The sequence below is a fragment of the Ictalurus punctatus genome, chromosome 5 (genome assembly GCF_001660625.3).
Source record: "Ictalurus punctatus breed USDA103 chromosome 5, Coco_2.0, whole genome shotgun sequence".
Taxonomy (NCBI): Eukaryota; Metazoa; Chordata; class Actinopteri; order Siluriformes; family Ictaluridae; genus Ictalurus; species Ictalurus punctatus.
Genome location: NC_030420.2, coordinates 9,981,878 through 10,001,126, shown reverse-complemented (window position 1 = coordinate 10,001,126; position 19,249 = coordinate 9,981,878). Strand labels below are relative to the sequence as shown.

The following is a 19,249-nucleotide window of genomic DNA, read 5'->3' as shown; positions in this document are numbered from 1 at the left end:
GTCATATCACAGCAAACCAGCGACTCCATTTCCCAGAATGCACCACCAACTACAAACATGGCCGAAGACGACTACACTTCCCACACACACACACACACACACACACACACACACACACACACACACACACACACACACACACACACACACATTCGTCTTCCCTGGAGTCCTAATCACATAGACCTTTTGCCAATCACACACTCACTTACTCCACTCTATATAAGAGACTTTTTGAACACTAAGTATTTGTGAAGTATATGCTCAGTTGATTGATTCTCTGTTAATACCAAGCCTTGACCTCATGTTTGTTTTCCTGGTTTTGACTTTGCTCTCGTTTACAACCTCGTTTCTCTGCCTAGCCTTGTTGTCTATTTGCCTGATCGCCTGACCGCTGCCTGTTTAAAGTTGTGGATTTTTGCATTAACCTTTGGACTTGTTTTTGTATGAAAATACCAAACATGCACTTGCTTCTGTCTATGCCTCCTTTACGTGAGATGTACCTATTTCTGGACATTGCTTGATCTAAATATTCTACATAACAAATAAAAATCACAAACATGACACGAGAATAAAACAATTTCATATATTAAATTCAAAAACATATAATATATTTGTCTTGAATATCTCTGCAGCTCATCAAAAATGAAATCCACAACTTTAAACAGGCAGCGGTCAGGCGATCAGGCAAATAGACAACAAGGCTAGGCAGAGAAACGAGGTTGTAAACGAGAGCAAAGTCAAAACCAGGAAAACAAACATGAGGTCAAGGCTTGGTATTAACAGAGAATCAATCAACTGAGCATATACTTCATATTCATATACTATGCCTCCTTTACATGAGATGTACCTATTTCTGGACATTGCTTGATCTAAATATTCTACATAACAAATAAAAATCACAAACATGACACGAGAATAAAACAATTTCATATATTAAATTCAAAAACATATAATATATTTGTCTTGAATATCTCTGCAGCTCATCAAAAATATAAATGGGGCATCCATCAACTGAAAGCACACTGTCGGAGTTAAAATTTAAAGTAGCATTTTTGTATTTAGTTATTCTTTCTGAATAAATAAGCATTATGTCATCAAATCACAAATCTGTTTTTATTTTGTTGGTCAGAAGCTGTACTGAATGACGAATAACCTAAAACATGACATTTGTAAATAAAATAATTTTATATATGCAATTTATTAGATCCTTAAAATAAAAAGACAGCTAAATAGTGGGGAAAAAAACGCAATCATTGTTGGAATTATATGAATGAATGATAATAACTTGCTAATAGTCCATCACCTGAATCTTTCTAATTGGCATGGGCCTTCATTCAGTCTGCATGGATACATACAGATGATCCACCTGTAAAGGCAACTGAAAATGACCAAGATCAGCAACGTGCATTCACAAGACATCAGGACGATGACGGCAGCTGAAAGATCCACCCAAGAAACACACTACCATTTAAGTTTCCTTGGGGTACAGGCTACAATGAGCACAATTAGAAGACATTACAAAGAACGAAGACCACGCATGGGTAAACCTCGCAAGATAAATACGTAAGTTATATCTTACCAAATTAATATAGCACGATGATATTAAAAAGTAAAATAAAATAAAGCAGTGGTGTTATAATGTTGGTGATGACAAATGTTTTTTTTTTTCACTTGGTATTTAGTGACATTATTACAGCCACTGATAACATCACTAGCCAGAATGATGAACTGACTTCAACTTCTGAGAAAAAACAGCTGTGGCATGAAAATGTAATAGACATCAATGAGCAATCCATTTGGAGGATCAGGCAAATAATGGGTTGGAAGCACATGAAAACCCAACACTGTCTCATGATCAGAGACAAAAACAGAGAGATACGTCTCCAGCAACCGCAAAAATGGAGGAGGCGTTTCACGATGTCATCTTCAAGGAAGAAACAACAGTGGCTTCGGAGCACTTTGCCACAATGTTGTTCTGTAAGACGGGGAGATGTGTCTACAAACCAAAGCCAAAACAACTACTGAAAGTTCAAGTGTGGGGAGCAATATCGAGACTAGGACCGGGGCTTCTTGCAATCTTCAAAGGGAAAATGTATCGTTCTTTCGTTGAGGATGCTATTATAAAAGAAACAGTAGCCCCATATATTAGGGGTAACATCGGAGAATACCACCATTTTTTTCAGCACAATTACCCTAAGCACACTCCTGCAAGATGAGTCCTTGTTGAAGAGGGTATCAACTGGGTTAAGACTCCCGCCGAATCCCCAGATCACTCCAATCAAGACGGTGTGGCATGCTATGAAGGACTACATTCAGAAGAAGGCTAAACCAACAACAGTCTGACTTGGTTGCTGCCATAAATAAATTTTGGTTTGAGGAACTGACAGAAATGGCATGCAATAATTATATCAACAGACTGTTTAAAGTTCTTCCAGCCATGGTTGAGCGTCAGGGTGGACACACTGGCATGGAGCAGATCATTTCCAAACTTTCAATAACTTTACCTTGTACATTAGCCTACGTATCCTGTTTAGATTAGCTGAAAAAAAACAAACAAATGTGACTTAACAATAATTTGGGATCGTAGTTCATTCCTACATTAAAGATAAAGTACATAGACTTGACCCATTTGTGTTATTTCATACAGTAGATTTGCTGACGGTAATATTATTCTAAAATGTGAAAAAATATTTTGAATTTTGAAGCATTTCAAAACTTTTGACAGGCAGTGTACTTAAAAAACTTGATTTAACTTTAACCTTATTAAATAAACTTTAAAGTGAATGCTCACTCCCATGAAGCACTGAGAATGACGTAATCGAGTCAGTATTCCTACACTCTCAAACTACTAAAATATTATATACCTTAATATCTTGCAATAAACATAAAATATATGATCAAATCATGTTTGATGTACGAAAACAAATTATGATAATGTAACGCAATTCAATCACGTGAAACAGATGTACGCATTTCAATTAAGTAAATTCACTGGGCTTTTTTTCAGTAAGTGGACTTCTGTGTCTAAAATCTAAATCTAAAAGGTAAAAAATCAAAATCTAAAAGAAAATCTAAGAAAAGAACAAAAGTTTCCATTGGCAAGAAAGGAGAAGATGGAAATCATTTAATGTTACCTCGAGGAACTTTCTACAGTGAAAAAAAATTATCATTTAAAAACACTGAACTGAGCTGGGGTTTGAACCCCAATAACTGGCATACTAAGCCTGGGACTTACATTCATTTCAATACTACAGTATAGTTATTGTATCTGTACTACGAGTCTCGATCAAGCCAACTTTATACACTTAAGTCTTGTAATTAGAAACATGTTTAAATTAGGGTTATCATAAGTTTTGATTAGAAACTTAATATTTTGATGTGAACCATTCAACCACACATTCCATTTTTAGTGTACTGTGTTCAGCTACAGTATGTTGTTCCATGCACCACATGGTGGTTATTGTGTGAAGCACAAAAAATGAATTAACATTTTTAGAACCATGCCTGCAGGATACCGTGATTGCATGTAACGGCATTATGTAATCAAGATACAAAAAACTGGTAACTGTAATCTGTTACAGTTACGTCAAAAAACAAAGTAATCAGATTATAGATACATTTTGTAAAAAAAAAAATAGGAATACTATTAGGATAAAAAAAAATTCATTTAAAAGCAAAGAAATCAGTCTTTTGGCATAACACAATATAGACAGCTGCTTGATTATAGTTCTGGTTCTCTCTTGCCAGTCTTGGCTCACATGAGCAACCTCCTTGTGTATGCGCAAATAAACATATGGTTGACCATACATCCTCTTTTTCAGACCTTAAAAAAGTCGGGACCTTAAAAAAGACCTTAAAATTGCGTTAACCCTCTCTGTAATTTCCACCTTCAAGCACACCAATTGGTCGTTTATAAAAGGCTCTCAGCAACTATTGGCCAAATTCCTGCCACTCACCCATTAGCCTATTCTCATTAAATGCGCAAAGGTGAAACGCTGTTGTGTATGGCATCAAACAGTTGCTTGACAACACACACACACACATGCACAACACACCCACCTTCATGGCGTCTGCTTTTTTGCGAAACATCTCCTCCATGTTTTCTGCCAGTTTCTTCACAAGTTTGAGGCCATCAATTTCCTCGACCCGTACTGAACGCTCAAACTCTTTGTATTTCTGAAAGAAGTACAAGAAAGGACAGACAATCCATCAAATTGACATACTACCGTGACCGTTAATTTCCAATGATGAACAGTATCATGTTATTAGTATTCGGAATATCAGTAATTGCAAAACAGTTGATATTTTTATCTGATCGTAATCCAGGTTACACATTTTGCAAAACATGAGGAACTGGAACAAAATCAAGATGCAGGACAGGGAGGGAAAAAGTTCTGGCCAGATTATGAATATGACTGATTGTAAATACATTATTCAATTATTGAACATTATTGAACAGGTAATGTGTTTTAAACAAATACAAATAAAAAAGCTTGCTGGAAAGTTTCACAGAGTATGTCGTTGAAACTAGGTGGGGTTTTATCCCTCGTATGTTTATTTTTTATATAAATTGTTTTATTTCCCAAAACAAAAATAAACTCGTAGCCTAATTTAAAGCACTGCAACCCTGACTAGGCAGTTAATAAGGATGCTCTAAAGGTACTGCACAGTGGCACACGTGTTAATGAGCATGGTCTTTGTTTGTTCTGCAACCTCCCAACTTTTTTGTTACCCAGTACACACCTCTAGTCTAAAAAAAAAGATTAACTGTGCACCTTGTATTTGTATCTGTATTTAAAACATAATTATGTAAAGCATAACTAGAAGACAAAAAATTATTTAATAAAATAATAAACTATATATACACCCATGTGTTCAAACATTGTTATTAGCTATGGTCACTGTTACAGTATGTCAATGGACATACACTCATGATGTCTGTTCTAAAATATATTATTATTATTATTATTATTATTATTATTATTATTATTATTATTACTACAGGTAATGTAAAGGGCAACATGGTCTCCCAGTTGGGGAATTTTTTGAATGGCACAACACATTTAGTAATTTATACAACCATTATTTTTTTTTTGTTAAAGAAATATTAAATGTGGCTAATCTCCAACTTCTAACTTGTAGAAATTGATCACTATTAAGGGAATATAAACTGTGAAATCACAGTGGTACCAGCTGACAGTTTATCAAGTTTAATGTGCACTGTCGGCGGATTCCCGTTGTTTCTTCCGGATATGTATTGCTTGGGTTCTTTTTGAAAAGAGATGATTAGCTCACTCTGTCCAACACTGCAGCTCCCTGCCACACATTGCAGCTCCCTGCCACACACACGCAATAAGCAATTATTTCAATGTGTCTGTGTGTGTGAGTGTGCGTGTGTGTGTGTAGGTGTGTAGTTGAGCTTCCAGACAAGAACATAGAGAGAGTAAAGAGTGTGAGAGAGAGATAAAATGAGACAATGAAAAAAGGTAGACAGGTAGTCTATGTGAAGACTCAGAACAAAGAATAGAGGTGCTGATATGGGACATTTGCATTCACTTTTTAGAAAACAACATCTATCACTGCAATAGACAATGAAAAAAGGAAGTAAAATAAATGAAAGGGAGAGTGACCCTCTTAGCATTTCACTCAATCCTCTTCACTCTCCTTTCCTCTTCTTAACAATCGTTTTACTTTTTTCTCTCTCTGATCTTCCTTTCCACTCTGCCATTTCTGAACTGCTCAAAAGTTTGGACAGAAAAAAAAGTGTTACTCTTGACAACCTCAGTGTCCAATCTTCATGACATACTGATGAATGAGCAGTGAATCAGAAACACAGCCAATTACCCTTAGCCAGTCAGGGTGATTAATAGAAGATTGTGTAGCCTGAGAGATTGCTCTCTTTTAGTGCAAAATAACCTTAAGACCACAGCAAAGATTGGAGATTATTGAAATGAGGACTAAGACTAAGATGAACAACAAAAGCATAGCTCTAAAGAGTGACAACCATTGTTTCTTAGAACAAACTTATCACAATATGCGTATACACCCTGCACTAAATTTAATGGAGTGCAAAACAGCCTGAAATTCCCTTTGGATATACTCTTAGGTTGAAAGTCGATAAAAGTGATAACACATGAACAAAGACACTCGACCCAGACTCGCTACATCCGGGGAACAATTAACTCCATAATTAAAATGCTACTTGAATGAGAACACAGCAGTAAAAGCATTTGAACAGAGCATGTAAAAGTCAGGCACTTTGATGTTGGCTTGACACCAGATGTTGCGTGGGGGAGAAAGAGAGAGAAAGAGAGAGAGAGAGAGAGAGAGAGAGAGAGAGAGAGAGAGAGAGAGAGAGAGAGAGAGAGAGAGAGACTGAGAGAGAGAGAGATAAAGGGAAAATGAGGAAAAACAGGGATGAAAGAGGGTTTTATGAAGAGCTCTAATCTGGAACCAGAACCAAATCCTTTTCCATTTCCCCTGTATTTGTGCTTCTCTTTAACCTCCATATCATCCCTAAAGCCTTGCAAATCCGCTAATGCAGGGTCAGGTGCAGCCTTTGGCCCAAACACACCCTCAAAAGAGAACTTTTTTTTTTGTCAAAAAGACATTATTTTATCTTTGCTAAACACTGAAGGCAACTGGGTTTGAGATTAAAAGATGAATATGAGATGATAGATAAGAACTTTCATTTCCTGATATTAACAGCTAGATGCTTTAAACAACTTATAACATGGCACCTCTAGTGTCAGACCACACAGTTTTTAAGTAAGCAAAAGGAGTGGAATACATAAGCCTTAAAGTAAGACTTAATATTTGGTTGCATATCCCTTACTTGCAATAACTGCACTGAGTTGGCGACCCACTGACATCACCAAACTGTTGCATTCTTCTTTTGTTTTTCTTTTCCAGGCTTCTACCGCAACTTCTTTCAGTTGTTGCTTGTTTTGGGGGGTTTCTCACTTCAGTCTCTTCTTCAGGAGTGTTTGAAGAATTTCTTCAGGAGTGTCAAGAAGACACGTGTAGAAGACAAGTGACAAGAGTATTTCTTTGAAAATTTCAATCTGGTCTTCTGATTATTATGGCTGATGAGTGGTTTGCATCTTGTGGTGTGGCTACTATATTTCTGCTCTCAAAGTCTTCTTCAAACATTGGATTGTGAAACCATCACCTCTGCCCTGTGGAGGTTGTTGGTGATGTCAACAACCAAGCCATTCAAAATGGCCTGCTTTTCTCTGAGAGATAGCTAGCTGTTCTTCATGTTGGTTTATTCTTTTTAATGGCAAATGCAGTCTTTACAGGTAAAACCCAGGGCTCAAAACTATAGTATGTAAAATGTTCTAAAATCCTGCTGAGGTTTTGCACATTTAGCATTGCCAAAAGTAAAAAAAAAATAAAACATGCTATACGATTTTTAAATGTGACATTTTCAAACATTTAGAGAAAATTTTTGTATAAATTAATGCAGTAATGCAAAACTATAAAATTATATAAATATAAGTGTGAAATATAATGGTTAAATCTAAATGTAAATGTGAAATGTAAATGTAAATGTTAAATATAAATGTTAAATGTAAATGTTAAATATAAATGAAAATGTTAAATATAAATGTTAAATGTTCAAACTAAATGTTGCACATGAAAACGTCTGGGTTACACATGTAACCCTGCTCCCTGAGAAGGGAACAAGACGTTGTGTTAGCTCAATGCTGTGGGAAGAGCCCTCCCGCGTGACCAGTATCTGAAGCTTGTGTAACATCAAGCCTATTTACAGGCCTGCCGTGATCAGGTGACATGGCAATTAAGCGAGTCGCGTGATATAAACACAGCACCTGTGAACCGTGCCATCAGCCTCTATTATCTGAAGCGAAGACGCAATTTACAGGCACACCCCAGTATGACAGAGCTATGCAAAGTCTAGTTCCCCTCTCAGGGAACAGGGTTACATGCGTAACCCAGACGTTCCCTTTCAAATGGAACTCCAGATTGCGTTAGCTCAACGCTGTGGGAACAAGAATACCCACTCCGTCATACTGAGGGTACGGCCTGTTCAAAAAGATCTGAGCCCAAGGGTCACTGCAAAACACTTGAGCCCAGGGTGGAATGTATATCCAGGTTGTAATATTGAATGGTGTAAAGCCCTTTATGCCCAGAGGTGTAACGAGACCGGGAGCCTCATAAGTGATCGAGATTGCTTCCATTATCCAATTAGAGATGCGCTGCTGCGACACAGCATCAGATCTACTGTCGCCATCAGAGCAGACCAGCAGCTGCTCAGACTTACGCCACTGGACGCAGCAGTAGACATAAGTACAGAAAGCCCTTACTGGACACAGTAGGTGTAATCTCTCTTGTTCCGGTGAGAGGAATAGAGGAGGACAGAAAGCCTGCAACACTACTGGCTGGGCAGCAGACGTAGACACTTTAGGAATATAATCCGGTCTAGAATATAGGAAGACCTTGGCTAATCCAGGGGAAAAATCAAGGCAGGAAAAGGCAACAGAGAGAGCTTGTAGATCTCCTACTCACTTGAGCGATGCCAGGGCCAGCAGAAGAGCTACCTTTATCAAAGTCAGAAGCTTCTCTGGGTCTGACTCTAAGGGCTCAAATGGGGCACCTGACAGACCTTCCACGACACAGAAAGGTCCCAGGAAGGTATGCGTGGTCTGCAGATGGACCTCAGACAAAAAGTCGCCACTTGAGCACATACAATTTCCTTCTGGATGGTGTTCTTGTGTTCAACAAGGTCTCTACAACCTCAGTTGTGAGACCAGAATCTATGAGCTGGTGCCTCTCAGGGGCCCAACCCACAGTTTCCATAGTTGTGGCAGAGGGTTATAAATCAGCCCTCTGGCTTGATACAATAGATCCCTGTGGATCCTTGTGGGACTCTCCCAGTGAGTGCCATCCAGCAAGGATATTATCTCTGAGAACCATACTCAAACTGGTAAATAAGGTGCTACTAGCAGCAGATGTAGACAGTCTTTGCAAACTCCTGCTAGAACTTGTGGGAGCAGAGCGATCACAGGAAAAACGTACCAATGTGACCTTGGCCACATGTGCACCATGGCGTCCAGCCCCAATGGTGTGGGAGGGGTGAGGGCAAACCACAGGCAGCAGTGTGTTGTCTAATCGGAGGCGAACACATCCACTTCTGATTGGCCAAACCTCCACCATATGGACTCCACCACTTGAGGATGGAGCCTCCAGTCCCTGGGCTTCAGCCTCTGCCTCAACAGGATGTCTGCCCTCACATTCCAGTTGCCCAGAATGTACATTGCACTCACTGACAAAACTTTCCCTCTGCCCGGAGAATAATTAGTTGCGCCTGCCTTTACAGGGGGCGCAAAGATAATCTTTCCTGGTGGTTGAAATGTGAGACCACCGCTGTGTTCTCCGTCACAACTAACACATGGTGACCTCTCAATTGAGGAAGAAAGAATTCCAGTGCAAGAAACACACCACGCATTTCTAGGCGATTTATATGTCACACCAGATGAGGGAGTGATTGGAGTGTTTCACATTCTATGTGAAAGGAAAGAACATGTGTGTGTGTGTGTGTCTGGAATGCATGGGAACCGGATTTAACGTAACTATTTTTTTATAATGCCAACATAAATATGCCAACATAAATATATTTTATGATCCTGACCCCTTTGAACTGTCAGGGTCATTAAATTTTATGATCCTGACCCCTTTGAACTGTCAGGGTCATTAATTTTTATGATCTTGGCCTTTGACATAGACCTGTCAAAAATAAGGTTACAATATATCTCTCTCTCTCTATGGGAATACTCCTGTGACAAGATGAGATACTTTGTAATGGGTATGACTGTTTTTGAATTGTATTATTTTTATTGCAGGTTTTCAGGGAGCCCCAGTTGAAGACATCAAGGACTTACAGATGTTGGCCTTAACCTGTCAGCCTGCACAGACATCTATTCCAACCCTACCTACACCACACCAGACTTCTCTGTGAATTGTCTGAATGGCTGACTAGCACCAAGTTCTCTTCAGAATTAGATGTATGAACATATAAAAAAGGGACATAACCAACTGAATACTGCAAGAGCAAAGAACTTGCCTTACTTCAGAAATAAATGTTAATTGCAAAGAAAAAGTATTTATCCACTATATGTCTTTTGCACTATTTTCAAGGGTAACATTTCTTTATGAAGTGCCTACTGCGTGATATAGTTTTAAAAACCTGTCATCTATTAACACCATGTCCATACCTGTATGTCTTTCTTTTATGGAACACAAAAGTAGACCGATTCTCACTCACCATTTATTTATTTTATAGAAAAAAGATGCAGTGATAGTGAATGGTAACTGAGGGTATCTGTCATGAGACGGGAACGGAGGCAGAAGCAATTGCAGTTAAGAGCTTTTATTTAGAAGGAGGCAGGCAGACAAACACAAAAATTGAAACAGATGCGTATTCAAAAACAGGCAGTGGGTCGGGCATAGACAAACAGGCATAGACAGGGTTAAGCAGGAATCGAAGTCGCGGTCACAGAAAACGGGGTCAAAACACAAAGCAAGAAACATGAACAATGACTGGGAACTGGGAGCGAAAAACACCAGCGTGGTCTAAATAAACTAATCTAACGTTTAATCTATCTAAATCTATTGAGGTACGTAACATTAACTATCTACTAATTTAACTATATTAACTATAATACTCCACGAGGTGTAATGGGAAGCGAGTGGTATTTATCACGAACATAATCAGCGTTAAGCACTTACAGCTGAAAACAATGAAGTCACACTCTCGAACAACCAATATCTAAACAGGGAGGAGACAGAACAGACCTCCTCGTGGGTCTCAAGTTTTTAGAGTGTGGTGTTAGAGCAGCTCTTCAGGAGCGTCCTACACCTACACCAGACACAACAACTTCTTTAGAAACAGCCACCACACCATTGCCATCAGTAAGTTCTGAAAGAGTGAGTTTTAAAAAATGGAGGGGTCTTACAGTTAACGCTCTACCAGTAGCGATGGCTAACTAGCTGGTATCATTTATCACGTGCTAGTATCATAGCTAGCTAGTTGCTGGAGGGCTGCACAATTAATTGAATATTGATCTCAATTACGATTTTGACTGCCCACGATTACATGAACAAGACCTGAACAAGATATTGGCGTTTAAAGTTCATCCTCCTCTCATAGAAAACTCTGCTGCATATCACATCAAGCAATTCCTAAACTTACAGCCAGTCACCATAGAGTGGTGCAGGGATGACGTCATTTTGTATGCCAAAACCCGGAAATGAGTTAGCATTTTAGCCCTTCCAGGTTCAAAATATTCACTTTTGATTAATATTATAACTAATATTCACATTAATTCAAAATATTTTCACGTTTTATTCTACAACATAAAATACGCCAGTAAAACCCCACTCATGAGTTTTTTTTAAAGCTTTTAAGTGTATTGAAAAAGGCAGTTGCTAACATGTCACGTAATGAGGGTTTAGGACGGATGCAAGTGCAGATAAAAGCTTCATTGAAGAGAGGCAGACAAATCCAAAATGTCAGACAATAGCGTGTTCAAAAACAGGCAAAAGGTCGGGCGATCGGCAAACGGGCATTAACTAGGCTAAACAAGAATCAAACAACGAGGTTGAGAACAAGATCAAAACTATGAGCCGTGAAACTATGAACAAAGGCTTGGTACACAGAAAACTCATGCAATACTTCGCATCGAACAATGAGACGCAAGGGGTTTAAATGACAAACATAATTAAGGGTGAACACATAACATCTGAGACTAATGATGACACATAAGGGAACAACCAATGACAATACAGGGGCAGAGACAGGACAGAAATCATAACAAATGCACATGTAGAAAGAAAACAAAGTTAGTGTCACGAAAAAATCCGGAAGCATGCACTCACGCTGCCAGCTTTACTTCAGCTTTCAGAGCATGCTGTGTGCTCCAGCACCTGAGGGGAAATCGTGACAATAAGAAGTTGCTAAATGGGACTACAGATGTTGTCGGGGAAATTAAACATCATCACACCGAACAGGAAAAAACTTTTCAGATAATCTGGTTCAGGTATGCTATGCACAATTCCCCCCAAAAAAACGTGGATGAAGATTCATCCACAGAGTAAATCTGTATTATGGAAAATGTTATTAAATCAAGTTTGGAAAAGTTGTCGGAAGCTTGCTGGTGGTGACATTGAAGTCGAGCGACCATGGTGTAGATCATTTATAGTATACAGTTAGCATTTTATTATTGCCGATTGTATTTAGGCTTCAAACTTCAAAAAAGTTAATTTGTGAAAATTATCTCGATGGATAAAACATTGTATTATTGTATAGTATTGTAAACTTTTGCTGATCACAGAGCTTATTTTTTGCAATAATCCAAAAGCCTATGGGAAAATCGGAAAATCTATTGGTTTTTTGTCGAGGGAATCAGTGTGATGCTAACTTCCGGGTTCCGGTACAAAATGACACCATCCCTGCAGCACTCTATTGGGTGATTTGCCTGCGTCTCTCCTCCTGAAAACACTGTTATTGCCTTTTCTACATAGGCCTGAATCATTGCATTTGGTTGCATATTGTTATATTTGATTGCATATTTTCATTTGGTTGATGGCATATCTATTTTTACTTGTCCTGTATTTTGGGTACAATTTTATTTATATTTTGCTTCTACAAGATGATGCACTTTAAGGACCAGTCTAATTTGATGCAAAGATTTGTACATTAGCAGGAGCTACCATGGAGGTGAAAGCAGTGGTCTGTTTATTTAAATGTGAAAGTGCAATAAAAATATGTTGTCCCTAAAATCAATGAATAATCGTGATAAATAATCATGATCTCAATATTGATAAAAAATAATAGTGTTTATCATTTTTGACATAATCGTGTAGCCCTAAGTCGTTGTGAAGAGAAAAGAAGTCATTGTGCCTGGTGTAGATGTAGGTGTCATGAATCAGAGAAGGAACTCTGACTACAGTTCCAAGAAGCCACTGCATCAGTGTCACATGACCACCTGCACCTGATTCACGTTTCTGTTAACGAGCACTCATGTATATAGCCACTGTTTGCATTGCATTCCTTGTCCTACGGTTGTCTTTCCTTGCTGTGTTGTGGTCTTTAGTTTTTGTTTAATCTTTGCCACAGTGTTCTGCCTCTTAGTCATAGTGTTTTTGTATGTTTATTTTGTTTGTTATTAAAACTTTAAAAATCTGCACTTGCATCCGTCTTAACTTCCCAATCGTGAGCAAATGTAAGACCTTATCATGTATGCAGCAGATTTTTTTCAGGGTCCAAGAGGCCCTGTATGAGAGGGAGAAGCTGAATTAGGAGCCTTCCAACCAGGCGGGAACCATCTCCCACCCTCCCTCCCTCCATCCATCCCTCCATCCCTCCATCCATCCATTTTGGATTTCATCCAGCATGCCGAGTCGGCAGAGAAATTAATTCAGACTCCTCGCTTGTCTGAGGACGCTGCTCAGCATTCTTGGTCAGCTGAGGATGCCACTCAATCAACCTGTTTTGCAGAATACACTGCTCCGCGTCCAGGCATGGTAAAGTGCTCCGCTCTGTTTTCCTGCTCTGCTGAGGACGCTGCTGTTCTTTCCTGCTCCACTGAAGACGTCGCTCTGCTTTTCTGCTCTGCTGAGGGCACCGCACTGAGAAGGAACTCTACAGTTCCCAGCAGCCACTGCATCAATGTTACATGACCACCTGCACCTATTTCATGTTTCTGTTAATGAGCACTCATCTATATAGCCAAAGTTTGCACTGCATTGTTTGTCTTTCCTTGCTTTTTTTTTCTCTGTTGCCATGCTATGTTCTTTAGTTATTGTTTAATCTTTGCCACAGTGTTTTGCCTCTTAGTCATTGTGTTTTTGTATATTTTTGTTTGTTATTAAAACTTTAAAAATCTGCACTTGCATCCATCTGAACTTCCTAATCGTTACCTTAGGCTGCTCCTGAAGAGCCTCTCTAACGCCAGCTGCAACCGCTTTTTCTACTTGGGCTAATTGAGTTAATTGAGTCTGATGTGGCCGAGTTTGAGAGGCCCTTCTCTATGCAAGAAACTGACATTATATACTCGGGGTGTGACCAATTACTGTATTAACTTGGTCGATGTCTAGTCATAGCTGTCTAACCTATGTCTAATCACTTCTGCTGCTTGACAGAGCAAGATCCATAGAAAAACTGAGCTGTATTGAGTTGGATTGTTTGTACAGTATCTGTGACTGGAAAAACAACACAATGGAATGGCCAGAGCTGTAATCTCCTGATATTTATTGTTACCCGATTGAGTCTCTAGGTGAGAGATAGCTACTCCTAGATTATTCAATCTGACTGTATTATCAGTGTACCAGGGTCATCCAACAGTCTATATTGTTATCCCATGTTCATTAAAGCTATGCTATAAAAGACTAGTATGTCTTAGTGACGTTACTCATTGCTATTAGCCTACATTCAGCAATGTGCTAGATCACACAGGAATCTACTCGTAGAGTAAAATGACTTACAGGTCCCTGGAGACTCAATTTTTCACCAGTGCCTTTGTGAGACTGGTTTTACATCACAAAATATCAGGGAGCGACATTTATTTATTTCCTTGCCCGCTCTCTGTTTATTTTGCAGTATATAAAACTTTTATTTTTACTTATTAGAGGTGCAGAACACCACACAGCAACTTTTTGGCACTGCACCAAGCAAAAATCAATCATAATCATTACAAAGAGTAAAGATCAAGCGCCTAACAAGGTCTATGTGCGTGAAATTGTTTTCCCCCATGGCACAAATGGATATGACTTTTTTCTGTGCGTTCCCAGTAATGCCGACTAAGTAAATATTCTGTAAGATTCAGTTTTCATTTATATTTAACATTTACATTTAACTTATACATTTATATTTAACATTTATATTTAATATTTACATTTAGGATTTAAATTTAACATTTACATGTAACACATTTTTACCGTAATTTTCAGACTATTGAGCACACGTGAATATAAGCCGCACCCACTAAATTTAAAAAGAAAAAAAAAATTGTACATATATAGGCCGCACTTGTCTATAAGCCGCAGGTGTCCACGTTGTAACGTGAGAAATTTACACAGAAAGATGTTACACAGAAAGATTTTTTAAATTTTAATTAAATACGTACCGTAAATGCTTTTTTCCAAACAGTGTCTGTAACACGGCTGGTTAAAAAAATGAAAAATACAGTTGCCTACCAGGAAAAGTCATTGATCGCTATCTTCATCTTCCTCCTGTGCACTAAAACCACTAAAATCGTCTTCTTCAGTGTCGGAATCGAACAGCCTCAGAATTACCGGTACTTCGTCACACACTTCCTCAGTCTCTCTTTCGTTGTCGCTCTCGGTGTCACTTACATCTCGAGGCAAATTCGCCCTTGAGCTTGTGCTGTCCTCTTGATCACGCAGCAGTCCAGCCTTTCGAAACCCGTTGGTGATAGTAGATTTTTTGACACTGCTCCACGCTGTTAGGATCCACTGGCAGACTTGAGCAAAAGTTGCTTTTCGCATGCTATTTCCTTCTTCGACAGCCAGATCGATTGCCTTTAACTTGTAAGCTGCATCATATGCATTTCTTCGTGTGTTTTCCATGATGAGGGTGTGTGCATGAAGCGCAAAATGACTGATCTGAAGAATTTAGTGTGAGTGCGTTTGATTTAATTCGAACCGTTTCATTGGTCCACTGTGACCGGTTCGGTGATTTCATTGGTCCGATGTGACGGGGATAAATGTTTTGGCGGCATGAAGCTCGTTAGCCCGTAAAAATCCATAAATTAGCCGCATCATTGTTTAAGCCTCAGTGTTCAAAGCGTGTGAAAAAAGTAGCGGCTTATAGTCCGGAAATTACGGTATACAATGTTTTATAGTTTTGTATTACTGCATTAATTTATACAAATTTCTCTCTAAATGTTTGAAAATGTCACACATGTTTTACATTTGGAAATGCTAAATGTGCAAAAACTGAGCACGATTTTAGAACGTGCAACATTTTACAAACAGCGCCCCATACAAATCAAGAGTAGCCATTAAGAGTTATTAACTATTTAAACAATCGATCTAACAGGGCGCAGCTGGGCAACAAGAAACACCTGTCAGTCAGATGTTCCAATATTTTTTATTGAAACAATGGGTGCGTTCAAACAAAAGTTGCCATATTTTAAGTTGTTTAACATATCTATATGTAAATATCAAGAATTGAATGTTAAAATTCTGATCTATCATTCTGATCTATCATCTTTTGATCTCAAACCCAAATGTCTTCAGTATAGCAAAAACAAAAGAATTGGCCATGCTGTTTTAATACTTTCAGAGGGGACATCGGTGGTACAATGATTAATGAATGAGGGAGCCTTTATCCCAGTGAGACTCAGCCTTAATGCCGCAACTTTGAGTTCATTTAATGCACCATTGCCAGCTTGGCTCCCTAAGCCTGGTCTCTGAACAGCTGCCACACACACATAAATAAATAAATAAATAAAACCCACTATGTATCTAAGTCCAAGCTCAGATTCATCAAGTCTGGTCCAGCTAATCAAGGTTTGTTGAAGTTTTGCAGTAGTTAAAATTTTAATGAAAAAGTAGAATTAGGATTAAATATTTTAATGCCAACTATGGGCCAGTTTGTCATCTGCCATTTACCACCCACCAGTCAGCTCTCCCCATCATACAACAGCTACCAACTTTTTGACCTCTTGCTCATGCTCCATCACAGAGCAGCATAAAACAGAGGAAAGTGCTCAGTCCTCTTCCGCATACGTGAGCTGAAAAATACAATTGGCTAGTGTCACTGTGAATGGGACAGGGGAGAGACAGTATGCCATCTCTCACAGAGAGCACTGTCAATTTTGCAGTGGCATTGTTGGGATTCAAACTCTCAAATTCCCGACAATAGACAAAAGCTTTTGTGTTGCACCACGCGGAAGCCCTGTTACATACAGTGTTGTCCTGATTTCTTCTGTTTTTGTGTATATCTCATACTAAATGGTTTCAGAAATGAAAACAAACTCTAAGCTAAACACAAAATACAGTTTTTGAATGATAATGTTATTTATAGAAGCAAAAACGTTATCCAATAACAACTGGGCCTTTGTGAAAATGTATTTGCCCCACAGTTACTAAATCCCCAAATCTATGAAACTGCATTCATAATGGGGTTCAGTTGGACTAGACACAACCAGGCCTGATTACTGCCAGCCCTGTTCATTCAAATCAACACTTAAATAGAACTTTTTCAACAGCATGATGTTGGTTAAAAAGTCTTACCCAGTAACACACTACACCAAAATTTAAAGATATTACAGAAACTATGAGGAAGAAGGTGGTTGACATACATCAGTCTGGGAAGGGTTACAAAGCTATTTCAAAGGCTCTGGGACTCCAAAGGACCACAGTGAGAGCCATTATCTCCAAATTGAAAAACTCAGCATAGTAATGAATCTTCCCAGAAGTGGCCAATCTTCCAAAATTCCTCCAAGAGCACAGCAACTACTCATCCAGAAAGTCACAAAAGAGCCAAGGACAACATCAAAGGACCTACAGGCCTCTCTTGCATCAATAAAGGTTACTGTTCATGACTTCACTATCAGAAAGACACTGGGCAAAAACAGCATCCATGGAAGAGCGGCGAGGTGAAAACCACTGCTAGCCCAGAAGAACATAAAGGCTCGTCTTAATTTTGCGAAAACACACCTTGATGATCATCAAACCTTTTGGGAGAGTGTTCTATGGACTGATGAGTCTAAAGTGGAACTGTTTGGAAGACAGGGGTCCCATTAAATCTGGTGTAAACCAAACACAGAATTCCAGAAAATGAACATCATACCTACAGTCAAGCATGATGGTGGCAGTGTGATGGTGTGGGTAAGCTTTGCCGCTTCAGGCATTGGGCAACTTGCAATAATTGAAGAAAACATGAATGTTGCACTCTACCAGAATGAGAATCGCTTCAGTCTGGAAATTAAAACTCAACCACAACTGGATTATGCAGCAAGACAATAATCCAAAGCATTGGAGTAAATCCTAGACCTAGAAGTAAATGAAAGACTGATCTCCAGTTATTGGAAGCGTTTGGTTGCAGTTATTGCTGCTAAAGGTGGTACAACCAGATTTTAAGGTGGCAATTAGTTTTTCACATTATTGATGTGTTGGATAATTTTTTTTTTTGCTTCGATTAATAAGTAAATAAAAATTGTTGCTTTTGAAAACAAACGTTTACAAATGTTTGAAAAGCAAATGTATTTTGTTTGAAGATCTAAAACTATTTATTATGAGATATACACAAAAACAGCAGAAATCAGATACTTTTTCACAGCTGTCATGTAATCAGAGAAGGAACTCTGAACTACAGTTCCCAGCAGCCACTGCATCAGTCACATGACCTGCACCTGAATCACGTTTCTGTTAACGAGCACTCGTGTATATAGCCACAGTTTGCACTGCATTCCTTGTCTTACGTTTGTCTTTCTTTGCCTCTGTCCCTGTTGTCGTGTTTTGGTCTTTGGTTTATGTTTAGTCTTTGCCAGAGTGTTTTGCCTCAAGGTCGTAGTGTGTTTTTTGTTTTGTTTTGTTTTGTTTTGTTTTTTGTTTTGTTTTGTTTTGGTAATTTTTACGTTTCTTAATTTCCCACAAAATCCACCTGTGGAAGTGTGTAGTATATTTTTATATACATAAATATATAGTATTCATACTTCTTTTTTTTATTTCAGCTCAAACAATCTCCAGTTTCATTTCTACTGAACATTTCCGCTGAACATTTCTTTTTTTTTCCAAATATTTTATTGAGAAGAAAAACAAACTGACTAACGCACAGCAACAATCATTCAGTTTTTTTTCTTTTTATACTAACAAAGGAAAACAAAATTAAAAAGTACAAACACCGAAAACAAACCCAACCCCCGCCCCGGCTCATCATGGCTAACCAATAACTATCGCCGGTTATATAGATATTGTAAAACCCAACAACAGGCACAAAAATTTAAGTGGGAAGTGTTTGTAACTCTATAAAATATGCAATAAAGGGTTGCCATTTATAAAAAAAAAAAAAAAAAAAAAAAACTTGTCAGTACAACCCCTCATCGTATACCTTATTTTGTGACGTTTTAAAAAAACATCATGTTCTTTAGCCACTGGGAGATAGCAGATATTTAGCAGACTTCCAACGCAACAGTAGGGAACGTCTTGCTATAAGGCATGTGAAAGCTATTACATTCTTTTGTATCAAGCTCAATGGAAC

At 38.5% G+C, this 19,249-nt stretch overlaps 1 protein-coding gene and 1 pseudogene across 3 annotated transcripts in view; one reads left to right on the top strand and one right to left on the bottom strand.

Annotated features, from left to right (window-relative positions):
• cacna2d3a (calcium channel, voltage-dependent, alpha 2/delta subunit 3a) overlaps window positions 1–19,249 on the bottom strand; it is a 409,741-nt gene that overhangs the window by 320,465 nt on the left and 70,027 nt on the right. For all 3 annotated transcript variants that reach the window (XR_008396432.1, XM_053680196.1, XM_017468484.3), the window contains exon 3: window positions 4,060–4,176. Coding sequence is in view for 2 of the 3 variants with exons in the window: in XM_053680196.1 (XP_053536171.1) it covers window positions 4,060–4,176 (117 nt within the window). In the remaining variant the exon portion in view is untranslated. The remainder of the gene's footprint in view (window positions 1–4,059; window positions 4,177–19,249) is intronic.
• Window positions 1,304–2,539, top strand: LOC108265144 (uncharacterized; annotated as a pseudogene).